Raw genomic sequence first — 20,619 nt, forward strand, 5'->3', positions numbered from 1 at the left:
GTAAGCCTATATACATCTGCCTTGTCTCCTTCATGAACATGCTAGCTTACTCCCACCATTTAGACCTATTCATTTAATCTATTTCAAATGGGGTAGAAATCTGTAATGGGCTATTGCACACATTGTGAAAAGGCTGAGAAACCAAGTCATATTCTTGGACAATCAAATTAATATCCAGTTTCAGTTTAATGTCCAGTCATTTAACTGCAGTCCGTTCAAAAATGTGTTGGAATTTCTGAGATATAAAGGTCTGGTTTTGGTATATTGTGTCTATAAGCTACCTTCTCCAAGCATCCAAAAGCCCAAGTTCAGCCGGCTAAGCAATGACCTTTTCCGTTAATGAAATTCAGATTCGCCAATACTCTGTGCGTAAGAGCATGTGCGTGACGCGGCTGAAACGGCATATGGACACTCATCAATAAAAAAACTGTCATGACACAGATGACATTTTGTTTCCGCCTTCATGTCACTGAAGACTGCACTGCGATTGGCGGGCTACATTAGGCGAAAACAAAGTGTGTGACCATGTGCACCCTGCGTCCAAAAGTCATGGATGAGACGCCCAGTGCTTGTTTTGTCTCGCCAGTGTACACAAAACAACTGCGATAGACTGCGTCAAAGCCATTGCGCGGATCTTTGCAACTTGGACAATGTCACACTGACGCAAGGTACTGGTAAGTTGAAGATCACTATTCGCTCCTGACAGCTGTCCGTTTTCATGCCGACTGCAACGCTGTTTCATAGTTCATATAACGGCAGATAGCCTATCCTAAAAACGCTATCAGTTATAGTCAGTGCGTAAATGTAAGTAGTCCAAAATATGGAAACTTAGCAATAACCACTATAGTTTGTCTTCGCTACTTTATCAGCCGACCACTGGTTAAACAGCTGACTGGTGAAATTTAAGTAAAGGGTATTGCAAGCCACTTGACTCGTGACTGTTCAGTTCCCCAAAATACATACACTGCTGCTGTGCCGGGAAGTTGCCTTTGAAATGCAAACGTGTCCAACGTTGGGGGAAACGTTAATGTATGTGACTGACCCTTATACTCCCCTTTTAAATATTTGTTTAGGTATCTGGATGCATTGTGTAGCGGTATAACAACATATTGAACAGAGAGGAAGATCCACCACCACAAGATCCAAGACTGACTGACAGTCATCCGCTGTACTGCAGTATCTACTACTGCGGGAAAACTGCAGTTTTTCTTTCATACTCTGCAGGGTAGGTTTACATTACATGGAGTGTGTGTCTCACTTGTTCAAGAGAAAAAAAATATTTGCAAGGGGTGTATCAGTCCATGCCAGGGTCAAAAGACTGCGGTCCAAGTCCAAGATGAAATAATTGAATAATGACTTTTCTGTCCGCCTGTGGTACATCTTGGCTCACCTGACATAACTTACCCAAAGAGCACAAATGATAAGGGAATAGCCAACATTTTTGGTCAACACAGCTTGGGTCATACAGTACCAGTGACCTTGTGTTTTATGTTTACTCTGAGTGACCCTTTAAGCTTTAGACTCAGAAAGATGACATTTCTCTGTGGATTGACGTCAGTTGACTGAACTGACCGCCTGTTTGTGAATGTGAATGTTTATGATCAACTAACAAAAAAGGGCAGACACACCACATGTGCATGCACTACCCTCTTTGATATCCAATTTCTAAATAATAAACCCTGTAAAAAGACATTTATTTGTGTTTATACCAGGACTGCATACTCAAATCTTCTGCCAGTCTATACACTGTACACATTTTGTGAAGTCTTACTGCAGATGGTTACGCAGGCGGGCCTATTCACTATGTTTGCTGAAAATACTCAACTACCATAACAACATTGCTATGACATGAATTAACACATATCTATTACAATGCTGGTGACAATATGAGGTTATACAGGGGTTAACGTTTTGCATGTCAACCACTTATATTTGGGACACTGTGCAGGAAATGGCCAAAAAAGGTACTGCAACTATGCTGCTTATTGATATTGGGCTGCCTTTTGCCAAATTTGATCTTTACATGAAAGTTTACTAAGTAGGCCTATTAAGCAAATATTTTCTAGTATGGTCCAAGTAAAGTCATTTTTGCAGCTAAAAATTGCTATTTTTGGAAATTCAAAATGGCGGACCATGGAGAAGATCCCCCTTTTCATGTATGAAAAGTGCAATTTTTTCCAGTCATAATGAATACTTCGAATTTGATGCTGGTGATAAGTATTCATGAAAAAGGTAACATTAGTGAATGGGCAGCATGAATACTGGAAATAAACAACTAAAAATCTCACACAGTGTCCCTTTAAGAGATATTATACACACAACTAATACTGATCCTCTCACAATTTACAGGTTCATTGCAGAATACTACTTTGTGAAGGGTCTGAGTCATTGCTCTGTATTCTAAGATGGGCTCCCGACCTGGTGAAGTTCCAGGTGAGTGTATGGAAATCAGACATGGTGTCAGCTCTGCTCTGCAAGAGAGACCACGTTGAACCTTTCTGTGTTTTTATTTATGGTCTGTTATTATGTAACTTGCAATTAATCCTTGGCGCTCAGTTCTTGGAAGATTCACAAGTTGTACTGGCGGTATCGAATATCCCATAACCAAATGGCTGACTGTTATGTAAGTTATGTTGCTTGCGTGCGTATTCTCTTCTGTCTTTATGGTGTGTTCTCTGAGAAATCATTCTAGGCGTACGTTACACATATCGCGTTTCACGATTGTTTCTCGTTTGCCTCTTGGGATAATGCGTGTGTGGCTGGCTGGTTGCCACACAAGGGTGCAGGACAACAAGTGTCCTCTGTCAATGGCAGTGATTTCTGTGCTTCCTTCCTATCACTCTGGCAGATTCATGCTTATGCAATGCAATAGATTTCCTGGTAACAACTGGCCTTCATTGTTCAGCTGGAGATGCATGTCACATATCATGTTTTCATTTGGTCAATGAACTGTCGTTTCTTTTACTGAAAGAGTAGTGTTTCAGTCACTGTGAGATGTTTATTTTATCCTTTTGGAAAACTGCCGTATATCAATTGACTTCAGTGTTATGTTTGGGGAGTCTGCCCTTATCATGCAATAAGCACAGTCAGCGCTTTGTGGTGGGGTCAGCGGATGTCAAGAAGCTTCTGCTTATTTATTAATTTTACAATACACTATAGGCCTATTTGCTGTGTTCATTTTACACGTAGTGTGTAGAACCAACAAAAGGAGTGTTATTATAGTGTGAATTTGATTCTGTAAGTGTTGAATTACTGCTCATTTACAATGTACTAAAGTCATCATACCACATTATGAAGAAGAAACAAAAACATCCCACATTATGCTCAAATACATATATGCAGTAGGCCCCTTAAAGTAAAAATTGAGGACTCAAGACTTTTATTAGATGATTTACCTCTTAACTTAACCTGGTTTACTCCTGAACCAGCTTTGTAGTTATAGTCCTCTGATCTGTATTACTATTCAACATGTCATTTACCTTAGAACATCCATAAACCCTTCCTCTGCACCAATACAGTAAAGTATACAGTGCATGCCAGTCAGCTTGTCTTCCAATTAAAGTGTCCTGTCTGCACTGCACACCACACTGTTATATTACACCCTTCTATGTACTGTACCATGTGGTGATATTGCTTGTTTACTGAGGTGAGTCGTTTGTGTACCCTCTAGCCCTGGAGGCTGGAGGCTTTACGGCGGGCCTTCTGGGTGGGATGTCGTCACCCATGTCGATAAGGGGTCGCTTCGACTATGAAGAAGCGCTTGACGAGCCCATCACACACTCGCCGCCTTCCGATTTCACAGACTGCATACTGTGGAAAAACCCCGTCATTCCAGAGAGGAAATTTAGACTGTTAGAAGCGGTGAGTACTCATTAAGACGACAGTGATGTATTAGCCACTTTTGATTGCTTTTGCAGACTTCTTGCACACCTGGGGCAGCTTTTTGGTTTTGGTAGCCTAGGCCTACAGATGGGATCGGAGCTGATCTGACTCACTGCTTCCTGAAAAAACTCGACTACATCATAACAATATTACTATGACATTAGAGAGAGTCTTGAGTAACATGTATGACACGTTCATTACCATTTTGGTTAAATCAATATGCTAATAGAGGCATTAAAGGTGTACTGAGTAGGATGGTGGACATAGTAGGTAGCCTATTGAAACTATGTTTCTCATTGAAACTGTGCTGCCCATTGCTGCCAACATTGCTCTTTTCATGAATAAACAAATAAACTCATATTTTGTATGACCAAAGTACAGTAAGTTTTGCGGCTAAAAATGTCTCTTTCTGGACATTCCAAATGACGGACATGGAGAAGATTCACTTTTTTGTATGTAAACTGCAATTTCCCCAATCATAATGAATAGGCCTACTTAGATGGTGGTGGTATGTATACGTAGCCTAAGTGAATAGGGCAACATTTGTGAATGGGCAGCATGAATTCTGGAAAGAAACCTCTAAAAATGATTACAGTGCACCTTTAAAGCTCGGTGTGTTGATCCAGGGTCAATGAAATTGCAAAGAAAACCCCAGCACACTGTCTGCATTTGCAGTGTTTAATTGCTGTTTAAAGTGGTTTTTTTTAAAGACAAAGTTTTGTTTTTTTCTCATGAGTTGTTTTGTTTTGGTCAACCATTGGCATTCTATTGACACATGGTCTGTAACCCATTCATTTATCACCAGGAACCGGAAAAGTCTCCTGCTGTCAATCCAGCCATCACAGTGACCAAGGCCAAAGCCACCTCTGTCATGAGCTCCCTCATGATAAGTATGTTTGCATATTGTGCTGATTAATTGATTGATTGATTGATTGGTTGATTGATTGATTGATTGATTGATTGATTGATTGATTGATTGATTGATTGATTGATTGATCGATCGACCGACCAACTGATAGGTCAAATTATTTATGTAGCACATTGTCATACTCAGCTGTCATTCAATATGCTTGAGAAAGACAAAAAACACTCTTTATTCAAGTCAGTGACAAAAACGCTTGAAAATATTAATAATGTAGATACACTGCATTACATTTAAATTGTTGTATGCATTGATCTACTCGGCAACCTATTTTGAGATTACATTTGGCAAATTATGGATGGTATTATCTAAACATATCAACATCACAAAATGAATCAAAGGCAGATGCTAAAACTTTTAATTCATTTCACCCTGCCTAGATCTTACCCTGGGAACAACTAGCAGAGGAGAATCTGACACAAGGCATCTTTTTAGGATACTGCCCTAATGCAGCAGTATTTAGGGACTACTCCATTGATTATATATTCATTTATAGCCTGTTTATTAGGGATGGCACAAACCGCACCGAAAACCGAAACCGTACAATTCACACACATACCGAACCGTGCAATCCATCGCAAACCGCAATTCATGTACTGCCCAGAAAAATATGTAAAACAGAGATTCTAGGAGTATCTTATCCAGTTTTTCTGATTAAAACATTAGCGTATAAGACCAAATCAGAGGATGACACAATTAAAATCACACCATTTTCACATTATAAGCCTATACAAACCATATGTAGGATATTTAGTGATAAGTCCGATTCTATTAGCCAGTGTACCATTTATCATGAACTAAAAAAAAGGAACCGTAGAGAACCGAAAACCGTGACCTTGACACCGCGATATGAACCGAACCGTGAATTTTGTGAACCGTACCACCCCTACTGTTTATCACATTCATATTTCTTGTTTTTGCAATGTGTCTTGTGTGTAGAATAAATTCACTAAGGTGTGTTTTGTTTACTGTCAAGTTATGGACAGTGAATGTGGACCAACTATTAGATTGGCTTTAACTAATGCTTTACTATGTTTGCATTACAGTGCATGCAGAACTCAGTGGGGCTTACTTCAATAGCAAGACAAATGGTCACTAGTTTGGCTGCATGCATAGGCGACTTGCATCTAAGCATTTTCTAAATAAGTTGTCTATTCTGTTACTATAGTTACTGTTGTGCATTATTATGAAGGAGCGGGAAATAAAAATAGGTCATGTCTTAATTTAGGTTTACTAGACTAAGGTCACACATCTTGGTTTTGCCCATTATTAGGCTACAACATAGGCCTTATTGAGATACAATCACATTTGTCAACCCAGACTGGTCAGAATTACGTTTACTTTCCTTAGTCTACAGAAAAAAAAATGTCATGCACATACTGTAGTTTTTAAAAAGTTATTTCAACACTATAGTTAAATATTGTAGAAATAAGAAGAATGTCCGCACACTGCTCCCATGTTGCTTTTTTATTTTTATCAAGTGAGCGCTTTCGAGCTTTCGCTCTTCATCAGACTACCAACACTATAGTTAAAAAAAAGTTAATTCAACACTTACAGGGTTGATTTAACAAATTGTTAGGTGTAGGCCTATTTGGTGACAAAGCTCTCTAAGTGTTGAATTAACAATGCATTTTTTTAATGTGCATAAATCCACAGAATGCTCATTTCTGATTTTTACCAGTTGACTAAATATTATTTCTCTTTGGCCTTTTGACCCTCAGAACTCACCCAAGAGAACATTCAGAGATTTGAACAGCAAGCAGGCTTGACGTCTGGCTATCAGCCTCACCAAGGGCTCTCTGTGGAAGACATCCACTTCCGCCGCAAAGGAGAGGGTTTACCAGTAAGTATAGCTCAAAGAAACTCAACAGAAGAACAGTCTCTTGGGGGGAAATGCATTGGCCACGGTGTAGTACGGGGGCGTTGCCTGAGGACACGGATGGATGCAAAATTAACTCCCTTGCGCATGGTCATTGGTCAGTGGGTGCGATTCCGTACTCCCTTGCACATGGTCAGTGGGGGCGACACCATGATGGATAATTTGTGGCCAAGTAACGGCAGCTGTTGGTCAGCAGTAATTGCTGGAGGTAATTAAGGACAGCTGACAGACATTCACGCTGTCCTATGACCTGTTCCACAGTGAATAACATTTCCGTACTCCCCTCGCCATCATTTCCTACTACGCTGTTATGACGTGAGTAAGCCCTCTTGTCTCAAGCCTCTTTGGTATCGCTGCAGCTGGAATGGATTTGTCATTAGGCTATCAATGAATGACATTAAAAGCAAATTGAGCAGTCTGTTTATCATGGCCCTCCTAATATCACTAAGTAGGCCTATTGACAAAAGTTGTGTCGTTGTGTCTAGTTCACAATTGAGCATGCAAGGCAGCATGGGAACTCCTGTCAAATTCAAGCGATCAAATAAATAACCAGTTTCATACTGCTGATTGGCCTGACCTGCCAGATTAGGCTAGGCCTACTCCATTTTCTTTAGGCTAGTAGGCCTAGGCCTAGTTCAATGTTCAATTATCTCCTTGCAAGTTTTCAGCCAGTTATTTTATTTGTATAATTTTGTATTGCTTGTTACAGAAATTGTGTGCAGAATTGCTGTGCATAAATTGCACTGCCAACATGCATTTCTCAGTCATTGCATTCTGTAGCCTATCCATTATCCTACCTGACCAGGTCACTGCTGTGATATTGAACTATTGCTGAGGCAAAAGCCAACAAATTAGACCTATTAGCCCTTTGGATTATGTGCCAATGCTCGTGTTGCCGGTGTCTGTTTCTGTTCCACACCAATGCTGCAAAGTGCAAAGCAAACAGATTACGTAATGTTGTCTAAATATGGGTGTCCCCATCTAATGGGATGGGTAACCAAGCAACATGTTCAAATGAGACAAGCCCCCTGTTGAACGCAGAGAACCAATCACAGTCTGCCTTACAAGCCTGAGGCCATTTTACGAGCCCTGCATTCGGCGTGAATTTTGGGCCACGTCTTTTGTGGATTATTATTGACCTAATCTGAACACTAATTACGACATGGGTACCGAAATAATATCATCCGGACTGGAAAGTCAAAGAAATTTACATTTCAAAAGGTATTGTGATCACGATGTTTTTGTTCTTTGGATAAAGCGTCAACGGATGCTAGGCAAAGCTAACACTAGCTTCTATCTTTGCCTAGCTAGTTTACTCTCGGTTTGTGGATTGTTTTGTCTTCAATTTACTACCAGTCTCTTTAACGTCAATATCAAGAAATAAAATGTATTTCTTGTGACTTGATCATAATTTCACAGGCCTGTCCGGGCTAATATGATGTGTACAAATGTATGTAGACAGGGATATGATAATGTTTTGTCTTGGATAGCTAGCAGTCGCTTGTCCTGACAAGGCAACGGTAGAACAAGCTGCGCTAGCGTTGTGGTTTGGGTGAAAAAAGAGACAACCTTTGCAGTTTTACTAGAGGCCAACTTGGCATCCATGGGCGTAGACAACAGCTGTTTTACATATGAGTGCGTACGAACGGTCATAACGTAATATTAGTGTTTTCAAGAGTTTAATCGCCGTTCGATATTGGATTGGATGTTTACCATAATTCTAATGGTTGATTAGGCCCAGTGGTATTTTGATATCAAAAAGTCAACAAGAACTGGCGAGTTGATGTCCCCTTCAGATCCGAAATTAGTTTCAAACGACTGGTTTAATAGAATGAATGACCTCTATAAAAGAAAAAGGGGATGCAAAAGCAGAGAAATGTGTGATGATCTTGCCTTCAGACGGAAGTACAGTTTGTTTACATGTAACACACTACGCGGAAATTGAATAGCCTAGTATGAACCTTGCCATTCGCCGCTTCCTTTATTTTTTTGTTAATCTTTGGCCATTCATGAACATTATACTGCTATTAAGTACAGTAGAAGGAATGTGTGTTGAAAATATCATTATTGGGCCCTCAAGGACAACAGCATTCCTTCCAACATGTGGTGTTTGCGCAATGTTTGGAAGGCAAGGCACAAACATGCTGTCAAAAGGCGTCATCATTTCCTCAGTCTTGTTGGATCCCTTAAATACTCAGCAGAGATGCAGCTTTTCAACTCAATAATAGTCTTGCTTTCTAGATTTAACATTGTTGCGTTATGGACTAGTGAATCCCCTTATTATTGTCCATTCAGAATACATAATCAAAGTAAACTATTTTGAACATATATTGATATTCACGCCTATGAATTGATTGCTGGAATATTAGAATTGACAGCATTCCCTGTCTGTCTACAATAAGCCGTTGTTCCTGTAGGCTCTTCAAGTTTCCAAATCACCATTGTGTTGTTTTGGCTTGTATTGACGGGAGTTCCCACTGAGGGGAAATGGTTTCCCTTCACACTCAGTTTGTATGAAGGAGAAAGTTTTCGCTTGAAGGATAAAGTTTAGGCTTGTTTTGGCAACAGTGATTGGTGATGCAGCTGAGACATGGTTGGTTGAAACCTTTGCCTATTTTATTTGACTTGGAATTATCGATTTTATTGGAATGATCTGCAGCACTATTTGATTTGATGGCCCATACCTGTGTTTGTTTAGGTAGATTACCGGTTCTGATGAGATTTTCCCTCTCAAATCAGAGGTCAGACTGGTCTTATTAAGCTTAAATTAATCTTAGTTTAACATCTCATACCTTGGCGGAAACTGCAAAACTCGCTTGACTGATGTCTTCAGGTTGGAAAACAAAATTCTTGGTGAAAAGCACTTGACATCCCATGAAGCAAGACTGCCAAGACAAACAGGTCTGCCTGACCCACTGACATCACTATGTGGAAGACACACCCCTCAACCTGAGTGTTTTTAAACATCACTAGTACTATATACTGTGTTATTGTTGTTCTGCGGAAGTTGATGAGAGTAGCCCACTGTTTTGATTCCTGGAGTTCTTTGACCTGCGCCCACAAGTTTTACAGAGGACATGGAATCATGGCTTTGGCATGGGAAAAGACATTTATGGCAGCATCTTGCTGAGGTACTCAGAGGATGTCAGATGGGTTGGATAGCTGTGGTAAGAACAATAAGGACCTTACTGCACTTTGTAAATTTTGTTCTTGACAAGTGAGCGGTACTTGCCTGTTATTGCACCAAAGAAGTAATGATGGTGGTAGCCCTAACCAGAGATGGTAACATCTAGCTTATTCTCTCTGGCCTAACTTTTTTACTCTAAAAGACTTAACTTTGGACTCCATTTATAAGGATGTGTACTCAGAAGCACAGTCTGTTTTGGTTTTAGATGTATGTTTGGGATCTTAAATTATAACTTATTGCTTGTAAACATCTAGCCTGCCTATTTTGGACACCAGATGGATATTAGCCTTTGGGCTACAATCTGGCACATTTACATATACATGTGTTAATTAATGTGCAATGCCCTGAAGAAATACATAAATAAATGAAATGAAATGAAATTAAAATGGTTGTTTTCACCAGGTAAAAAGCTAGCCAGCCAACCTGCTCATAACTTCTGTTCATGTTTATATTACTTCAGTCACAGGGGAGAATGGAGGTAGAGTACTGGGTGTATATTACTTAAGTCACAGGGGAGAATGGGGGTAGAGTACTGGGTGTTTACTGTTCCCATCCACCTATCTGTTGGGAATTGAGCCAGCCACCCTTGGGCCACAAGCCCAATTTCTTTACCACAAGCTATTGCCTGTCACTGCAGCAGGGGCAAAAAGCACAGACTAGAACTGGTCCAGACAGCTGGACAAAAGAGATGACGTGACCTCAATAGGTCCTTTTGACAATAGTGTCTGAACATATTCTTTTCTACTTGACACACCTACTCTGATTGAGTAGCATGTTATAAACAGTGGGAGCAGTGGTTTTACATACACACACACACGAAGGGGTGGGCGATATGACGATATTAAATCGTGAATCGTGATATTGAGTAAAAGATCGTCTCGAATCTGCCAAAGTGGAGAAATCGTATAGATCGTCTTGCAATGAAGATGTTTATTATCAGCATCAGAGTGACGTTTTCTCACTTGTGTTGTTGTCTTCACTTTATTCTTTACATTATTGTATTCCAATTGTGCACTTTATGAGAGTATCATCAGTGTGTTAACATTTTATTGACTACAAATTGCAAGTATATGAAAGTTGTTTTTTGTTGTTTTTATTTTTTGGATGGAAGATCGTGATAAAAAAATCGAAATCGAGATTTCATGTTAAAAAATCGTGATACAACATTTTTGCCCTATCGCCCACCCCTACACGCACATGCATGCATACACACACATTGGGGCTGCTCGATTATGAGAAAAATCAATGTCACGAATCGATTATTTCAGTCAATATTGATATCATGATTTTTTTTAGACGATATTTCTTTAAAGACAAATAATTGTGCCAAACAATTCAGAATCTTCCTCCATTCAGCGAGTGAGTGTGAGTGGTGGGCCATAGAGAAACACTCAATGGTGTTCTGCATGAGTGTTGGGTAGCAAGTCTGCTCTGTGCTCGTAATGGCTGAAGTGGAGTGGAATGTGTTGTGTGTTTGTTGCCTAACTTTTGGTAGTATCGACAAATTACAAAAATATTGTTTCGACTCGATGTTATGAAAGGTGATAAATTGTTTGACAGCAATGTTTATATCACGATAGACCTATAAGATTCAATATATTGCACAGCCCTTACACACGTACACTTGTTATTTTAATACTTGAGTCGTGTTCAGCAGTGCCTTTCCTCATTGGCCCGTCCAGACTGTTCTCCCTATTCTGTGTGTCCTGTGCCACACAGCGCAAGCACTTGCCTGCCAAAACTCCTCTTGGCTGTTGTCATTGGCGGCTTTTGGACTGACACGGCCCCACAACCCCCACACTCCTCCCCCACTCCCACCTGTGCTCGGGTTGCACGCAGCCTGGCCTTTCGGCCTCATTAGCCTTGGTCTCACTGCAGGGCCAGCCCCGGGCTGGCCCGGACAAAAGCGGGCTGACGGTGATCTCATCAAAAGGGGGCTAGGTGCTAAAGATGGCCGCCGGGCCAGGTTGTGGGGCTAAGGGCCGCTTTCCCTGGCCCGTCGAATTCGATGGGCCAGCAAGCACCGCTGAGGCTCGGAGGCGGGGTCAACCTCGGGCGATATAGCCCACGTGCGATATAGCCTACCAGACCTTCGGCGATAATAGCGCAAAAGCTAAATAAGCCGACATAAATGTCATGTGTGAGTATTTGTGAGACACTTTGTATTGGTGTCCAGTGGAAAGCATGCCAAATCACGATAATGGCACAAGAGTTGGCGGCTAAAAGCAGAAAAAAGCCGACATGACTTAGCTATGACATCCCAAGTTTAAGTGTGTGGTGCCCATGATGCCCTGATAACAACAAAAAAGTTATGTTGGCTAAATAACTTTAAAAACACAAACAGAAGTGCCAAAGTTGCATCTTATGAAATTATGCCATAAGAAAGCCAAACACCCCAAACTAATAATTTGCCCAGAATTTAGCGATAAGTCCCCCTGTGCTTTCACGCCATGGTGAATCTAAGCTAAAGAGTCCTAATCTAAAAGATATATAGGTCTAAATATATAAATTACCAGCGATCTCCTTCTCCTACAGACATGTGTTAGGGCTTGTTCGAAAGCTGAGATTCTTAGCTTTTTACAGTTTTTTACGGAACGTTTTTATGTTCTTTCATTCAAAAGTTATTAAACTGTAAGCGGCCGCTGTTGCAAGTGAAAAAATAGCGCTTTCCAACTATTTTTTTTTATCTCGTCATTTTTTTCCTAACAGCCAGCGATCTCCTTAACCTAGACCTACAGACATGTGTTAGGGCTTGTTCGAAAGCTGAGATTCTTAGCTTTTTACAGTTTTTTACGGAACGTTTTTATGTTCTTTCAATCCACAGTTATTTAACCTTAAGCGGCCGCTACTTCAAGTAAACAATGGCGTTATTCTCCAGCCGGATAGAGAGGAAATCTGTTTTGTCGCTGTGTTCTTTGTTCCCTCGAATTAAACCGACGGTCTAAATAGGCTACATTTGTACGTCCCCAACACAAGACCAGTTCTTTCTAAGTTAGCTCTTTTCATGGAAAAACTTGTTTTTCATGCGTCTTTGTCTTCTTAACATGCGCTGCGTCCCATACAGCTTCTGAATCGACAACTTTGCCATGTAATAAAACTGTTCTTGAAAGGCAAGCCATTTTCTTTGCAGTTCTTGTCGTCTTTGTCCGTAGGCTACGAGCCAAACGGCGACCTGCTCCAGCAGAGTTTGCTCAATTTTCTTCTCCTTCTTTGTCGTTGTTCTGTTGTTGTCCTTCTGTGATTTGGGGCGAAAGTGGGCTGTGCGACTGACGTTTCACAAACAAGGCGTGTACCTGAATGTGCCTGGGGTCGGCTATGAGTCCGATCAGGCAAAAAATGGCCCGGGGCCGGCAGCTCCGAGCCGGCCACTCTCCTGAGCCCCGGGCGGCCCCGGGCCGCTGAAGCGCGGTAATGAGACCAAGGCTATTCCCTCTACTGGACTGGACCGTGCCCTTTGGCTGTTGTCAGTGATGGCTTTTGGACTGCACTGCCTGCCTCACCCCCCCAAATCGGTGCTCTATTTGCACGCAGCCTACAGCCTACAGGCCCAGTCATTGGACTGGATCAGGGCCATTGGCTGTTGTCGGAGATGGCTTTTGGACTTGGATCGGAGCTCTGTGTTCTGTTTGCACACAGCCCTACAGCCTGTGGCCTCGTTTACTGGGCCCTTTGTCCACGTTTTATTGTCAGTTTTGCATTGTCTGTGCAAATAGAGATTTTGCCCAAAATTTGTTTGTCAGACAGTTAAGATGTAAACTGGGCTTAAGCTTAGGCTTCTATGACAGATTTGCACAAAAAAGTCACTGCTAATGTGTGCACACAAACACAATTTGATTTGATGTATGTTTGTTTTTTTCCCTGCTGCTTTGTTTTGCCCAGCGATCATGTTGTCAGGGAGCCATTGAGCCCTGTGTTCTTCTGGTTTGATTAAACTATTTTTAGCACCTTATAGTGTCACATTGAACTGATGGTCTCTCTCTCTCTCTCTCTCTCTCTCTCGCTCGCTCACTCTCTCTCTCTCTCTCTCTCTCTCTCTCTCTCTCTCTCTCTCTCGCTCGCTCACTCTCTCTCTCTCTCTGCAGAAGTTGAAGATGCCTACTGGGGACTTCAAGGAGGACAGGCTTACGGCATCAGCTCAATCCACCCCTTGCGGCACCCCGTCCTGCACCCCCTCCGTCACCCCTGCCGTTACCCCCAGTCCCAGCCCCTACTCCTCCCCAAAGGCCAATCGCAGGTAAGCGGTCAAGGCGAATTCATCTGCAACTCAATCAGTCAAATATTCATACTGCACGCTTGTCACGACCACAGGCGGGCAGAATTACACTGGTTTGACGAGAGCCAAGAGCTAGAGCCCAAAGGGTTCCACAAAGGGGAAATTAAGTTGTAGCAAGGTGTTTAGAAACACATAACATATGAAATACCACTTAATAAATGGCACACATCGCAAGACACCAACCATTACACAGATGCACAAACTGAGTAGTGACCTTGCATGCCAGGTTACTGCCCCCTATCTTTCTTTCTGGTAACACAGTCACTAAAATAAATATTGTATAAAAACAGTGTGAAAGAATAATGTTGTCAATCATCATTACTTTGATGTAGAATTAGGTTTAAAAGACCCAGAAGACTACCATTGCATACCAGCTTGTCATGAGTCTTCTAACATTGTAGTAGTAAACAGGTCCCATGTTTACTTTAATAGCACGAGGTGCCTGACCAAGTGGGATATCAAGGCAAAGTCCTGCAGCTCAGACAGTTCACATTTCAAACACTTGGCCAAGAGCAGACATCAAACATTAACGCTGGCATTTGGAGATCATCCAGAGGGAAACGGACAAGCAAGGAGAGGGTGGAGGACACTAAGCAACACGTTGCCTAATGTGAAAATAAAATGTAGCACGTAGCTCACTATGAAACGGAGAATGAACACGTAGCCTACTGTGAACAGTAGTGGCGTCAACAGTTATTGATATGGCAATGCAGAGCATGGACAAAGCAATAATCATTTTGGCAAATGCCATAATCGTCGTCGATGCAGAATATTTTCCCCCCAAGTTTCAATTACTTCCGTGAGCATTTCCAGAGCAGATTAACTTTTAATTTAAATAAATGTAAGGCATTGCAGTGCATCGTAGAATCGGACTGAATCAATTTGAATCGGATCGTTGCCTCCCGAATTGTAATCAAATCCTATGGGCAGTGCCAATGCACACCACTAGTGAACAGTTCAGCTTTGCTGGAGAGTGAAGGGTGGCAACAGCACATTTCGAAAGTCTTCAACCTGTTCCAAGTTAATGATCCACAGAAACAAATTTGGCAACATTATTTTCAGGCTCAAAAACACTTGGTGCTTCTTCAACATATTAATAGCTTATTATTTAACCATGCCCGGCTAGTAGTCTTGATTAGTCAGATGCTGGTGCAATCGGGATGTGTTTTAAAAATGTTGTTTCAAGGCAGTTACATAATATGCGTACCCTGCTCGTGTTTTTGAACAGTCTTGCTGAAATCAGCAAATAATTGTCAGAAGCCAACACGTAAATGTAATACAGTTCAGGCATACTATTCAACAGTTCTATCTTATCATCCCGCAGCTCCATTGATTGACCTTCTTGGCAAGTGTAGTGGAAATGTTTTGCAATACTCACTTAAGCCTGTCACGATATCCGATAAGTCAATAAATCGGACGGTAACTTTTTACAAGGACGATCACTTTTCTGGCCCCGATAAGTAACGATAAGTTATTTGCGTGGTGTTTTGTTTCCCCTCTCTCCCTTTCTCTACCGTAGCCGTAAGACTACTGATGGCGCGTTATAGGCCAACGCAGCGCAATGACGCTTAAATGTTGGTGTAATTTTAAGTTTCAGTGCAGTTCTGGTTGAAAAAGGTGCATTGATCTGGCTACTTGCGTCTTTGAAAAAGAACGCTGGTGTTCCCGCGCGTCGCTTATAAGCCTCGACAAAGAATCAGCGCTAGAGACTAGGAGCGCAACATTCTTCCAGTCTCAGTCAGCGCATCTGCAACGTTCCTCAGAGAGGGGAATGAACAGCTCCAACACGGAGGCAAATGTTCATTTTGAAACATGCGCAGCAACCCAATATCCACGACGAAGACGTGTTTGTGCAAACATGAAATAGTGGTACCGTCGCGACAAACTTGCTCTGAGGCTGTTATTTTAAACCTCGCCGAGTTCCCCCTATTATTTCAATGCGCCTCCTACCCCGACGTTCGTTGTCTGTTCTTTTTGTGATTTTCGCTATATTTCTTTTTTATTTAGACCTAACAATATGAGTAGGCAGTCCGCAAGCAAATAATGAAGATAAGATTTGTGGATTTAAATCAGTCACACCAGGAGAATGTGAACGGTTGAGCGCGCTACAGGGGAAAACAGAGGCATGGCGACTCATAACTCATAAGAATCAATGTATGGGCGTTCATAAAGGACTTTAAAGTGCCCAGAATTGCAACTTGTTCCAGTCGAGGGTATCGGGGAGGGAGAGAGCGAGAGAGAGAGAGCGCTGCCTGCACCTGGAACTTGTGCATCTGTTCATGCTCTTTTGCTTTTTGCTGATGTTGAAATGCCTTTAACAGGGCTGATTTGGGTTTTGACTGACAATTAGCTAGTAACAACGTGCATTTTGGTGAAATAAGCTGTCTAAGTAATAATTTGTGAATTAACAATACCCCACCAGTAGTAGGTTATTTTACATCACACCATGGATAGGCCTATAAGCCATTCAGTGTGCTTGAGAAAGATAAATAGGCCTAACAGAAAATATTAAAGAAAGACTATAACTTACCCTAATAATAAATACAAAAAAGCCTATTTAGAGCCTATTGTGCTCCATGAGGATGTAATTAAAAACACATATATACATCCCGCCGTGATGCTTTACAAATGTGAAGGGGTGTAGGCACATTTTCATTGCATTTTTACGTCATTATATTGTTTGACACATTTCTTCTTGGAGCAGGTGTCAATCTTAATTAGGCCTATTTAAACCTCTGAGGGTGCTGGCCCAAATGTTAAATTCAATGTTTCAAGAAGGAGGCCGCACCTTGCATAGCAGTGTTTTTTATTGCAAATTATATTGTTTGAAAATGGCGAGAGAGACAATATTATCGATTATCGCAATAATTTCTTGTTATCGTTATCGTCTGGCAAAAATTGTTATCGTGACAGGCCTATACTCGATAAGCTTTTAAACTCTCTCCTCAATAATGAGCCTGTGGCTCAGTAGATTGAAGTAACTCCCACGCTTTTATATACATTATTACAATTGATATACTCATCAATTACCCTGTAGAGATACACATTTTGTATGTATTTATAGCCAGATAAACATCATCCAGTACCATTATATGTCTCCAACTGATTTTCAGACTAATTGCTAAATGTATGAAAGGCAGGGTGCCTGATATTCATTTCAGTTCAGGTGTCAGTGTTATCCACGGTCATCATTTTGTTTTGGCCATTGTGCCGAATTAGAATCAGTGCACTTTAGGAATTGGTTCGAACTAACGATGCAGAAGGTTCTTTCACCTACTCTGAACCCAGGGTGTCTGTGCCTACAGCTGATGCCCAACATTCAGTTGTTGGAATTCATTGAACTGTGTAACAGCATGCAATGCCGCTCTCCAGGATGGCTTGAATGGGCCTTTTTTAAAGACACATTTGAACCCTGAACCTTGAGTTGCATCAGGCGTATGCATACGGAAATAAACGGCTTTCTACCTGAAACTGTTAGTCATATAGTATGTCCACAAGTTCAAGAATCCATGCACTGCTTCCAGGTGCTGTTTTTTTTTTTTTTTTCAAAAGGAAAAAAGGTTTGCCACCCCCTTGCTTCACCTAGTTCTTTTTAGTTGTTAGAGCAGACAACGTGTTTCACCTTTACAGTGTCGTCAGGTTTGTTCTGGCTAGTCGTGTGTGTGTGTACATATATACACCTGCTCCGCTTTAAGACGGAAGTCGTCTGACATAATAGTGAAAGGCTAATCCCATTATATGCTCTCGTGTGATCCGCAGGAACTGGTTCAGCAGCCTGAATCCGGCCCTGTCACTGCCCCCTTCAGAAGCCAGCAGCAGCATCAGCAGCAGCACCACACCTCCGCCTCCTCCCACCCCCACCTCCTCCACCAGCATCAGCAGTAGCAGCAGCAGCAGCAGCATAGTCAGTGAGATGGGCGGCAACGAGGGCTCAGGAGGTGGCGGCGGAGAGAGGTGGAGCCTCTTCGGCTCCTCGCGTCCTGTCGTCCAGAAGTCCTCCACTGACCCCGGATCAGAGTCGCCTGGTAAGGCTAATAGTTGGCGCAAACATTTGATTGATTTGGGACAAGGCAAGTATGCGTGTCTGTACTTAGCTTGAAATGAAGAACAGGTCTACATTCACCTTGGTTGGTTAGTAGAGTGGAGGTGATATTTATGTATTTGTTCCTGAAGTTGTGACTTCCTTTTTATTTATGCGTCTTTTGACGCTGGTGTGCCTGTGTATCACTTCTGTCCCGTTTCCCATCTCGTCCCCACACTAGCAAGGATCCAATATCTGTCTGACCTTCAAGTGTGTGTGCGTGCGTGCGTGCGTGCGTGCATGCTCTTGGCCATCTATCCATGTGGAGATCCAGATGTCCCCGCTAAGATGGAAAAAGTCAAAGCCAAAAGTCAAAGTGTACCTTGTGCGTCTGTGTTTGTTTGTACGTCTGTGTTAACATGGTTACCCCCACCCACCTTGTCTCTTGTTGCTGTCCTTAGGAATAACGACTAACACTAAGATTAAAAAAAAAAAAAAGAGAGTGTAGAGAGGAGTAAATGTATTGATCCGCGGGGGGGAAATTAAGGGTGTGTGTGTGTGTGTGTCTGTGTGTCTGTGTGTGTGGTGTGTGTGTGTGTGTGTGTGTGTGTGTGTGTGTGTGTGTGTGTGTGTGTGTGTGTGTGTGTGTGTGTGTGTGTGTGTGTGTGTGTGTGTGTGTGTGTGTGTCTGTGTGTCTGTGTGTGTGGTGTGTGTGTGTGTGTGTTACCATCACCACCCCTTATCCTCCTCCTGTGTTCCGTCTCAGTGCTTTCACGCTGCAGTCGTAGTTTGGGAAGCAGAAGGCTTTACATGTATGTGTGTGTGCTTTAATGTGTCCTCCTCTTCTCCTGTCTCCTTGTCCAGGTGGCTTCACGCTGCAGTCGTACTTTGGTCTCCAGAAGTCCGCCACCCTGGAGGAGATGAAGAGCCAGGTGAGCCTGGACCCCTCGGCCTCCTTCCACGCGCCCAAGATCGAGATCAGCGACCTGGACGGCAAGAAGGTGTTGCCCCGGCCGCACAAGCTCAAACACCGGGACATGAACATCCTCACGCCCTCTGGCTTCTGACACACTCACTCAACTCACACAAACATGTACAGTTAACAAGCATACATGGCCGCATAACCCATATGACATAGCAAACTGGAAACAAGCAAGACGACTTCTTCACTCACTCACACAAACATGTACAGGTAACAAACTTACGTGGCCGCATAACCAATATCACATAGCAAACTGGAAACGAACAAGACGACTTCTTCACAAACAAAAGCTATCTAAAAGCAGACTAGTTGGGTGGTTTTGATTTTTTTTATTTATTTTTTTTAAGCCTGTAATGTTACATCCCACCTCTCCCGTTCCCTCTGTTCACATAACCTCACCTGTGGTAGGTAGCCGGTCTACCCTTGTTGAACCCCACCCCCCACTCCATTCTCCTCTCCCACTCCCTCTCCCACACCCTCTCCCTCCATTTTCCCTGTGTGTAACTTAGTGAGAAAGTGTCAAAAAGCAAAACGATGCTCTCACGTCACTAGCATCCTTTCCCTCACTCGTCCCTTCTCCCTGGTTGTTGTTGTGCGTGTGTGTGTATATATAATACAGGCTGTTTCATTCACCCGACAACAGTGCCAAATATGTCTAGGAAAAACACCATTAAAAAAAGGCTATAACGCCCTAAGGCCAACGATAGCGAGCAAAATGGGTTAGCCCGAGTTTCGAGGCTGAGTCTATGAAGATGACAGGGTATCTATCTTGTGGTTGTTAACCCCCACGTTGCCAAACATTTCAACATCTTTTTTTGAGTGTCCCTCTCCCCTCCCTTTTTTGTTATTTAGAGTAGTGAATCTCTCACTTTCTTTCACAAAATGTGTACATAGAATACACTTACCAGCACATTTTGGATGGTCTGTTTTTTCTTTTTTGTAGATTTCGCCATTTGGTAGTAAACGTAGTGATTTCGCTCTGATGTTTGTACATTTCTTGTCTGCCATAGTGTTGAAGATGCTGTGACACTATAACGTGGCTTGAATATAAACACTTTTCTTTTTTCCTTTTCTGATGTAGTGCTTTTTACATATTTATGTGTGAAGTATAATTTCTCTGACAGGAATAGTACTATTGTTCCAGCAGCTTTGGCAGCCTGTTCTGGATTATAAACACAACAAAATAATAATATATTTATCTCGCACATATCATCACTTCCAGCATTTAAAAAAACCTCATCTGGTGATTTTTCACTTGAGTATGCAACATGTATAAGAATCCATTGTAAAGGTTTGAAGCACAGGAGAAGAAAATGAAAAAAGTGGTTTTCCTTTTTATATTAGCATTATCCTTGAATGACACATTTGACTATTTTGCAATGTGAATAATTTTTTTTATCATTCAGAAGTGTGCTGGAGTGCTTTTTTTTTCTTAGGCGGATAACTGTAAATAAACTGACCATATCCTGATGA

At 41.9% G+C, this 20,619-nt stretch overlaps 1 protein-coding gene across 1 annotated transcript; it reads left to right on the plus strand.

Annotated features, from left to right (window-relative positions):
• Positions 1–503: 503 nt before the first annotated feature.
• LOC134440096 (putative monooxygenase p33MONOX) lies at positions 504–20,619 on the plus strand. The gene is made up of 9 exons (XM_063190029.1): positions 504–674; positions 1,074–1,225; positions 2,350–2,433; positions 3,671–3,861; positions 4,688–4,772; positions 6,526–6,647; positions 13,953–14,104; positions 17,903–18,168; positions 19,029–20,619. The coding sequence occupies exons 3-9, from the start codon at positions 2,406–2,408 to the stop codon at positions 19,229–19,231; spliced, it is 1,047 nt and encodes a 348-aa protein (XP_063046099.1). The 5' UTR covers positions 504–674; positions 1,074–1,225; positions 2,350–2,405; the 3' UTR covers positions 19,232–20,619.

The sequence above is a fragment of the Engraulis encrasicolus genome, chromosome 23 (genome assembly GCF_034702125.1).
Source record: "Engraulis encrasicolus isolate BLACKSEA-1 chromosome 23, IST_EnEncr_1.0, whole genome shotgun sequence".
Taxonomy (NCBI): domain Eukaryota; kingdom Metazoa; phylum Chordata; class Actinopteri; order Clupeiformes; family Engraulidae; genus Engraulis; species Engraulis encrasicolus.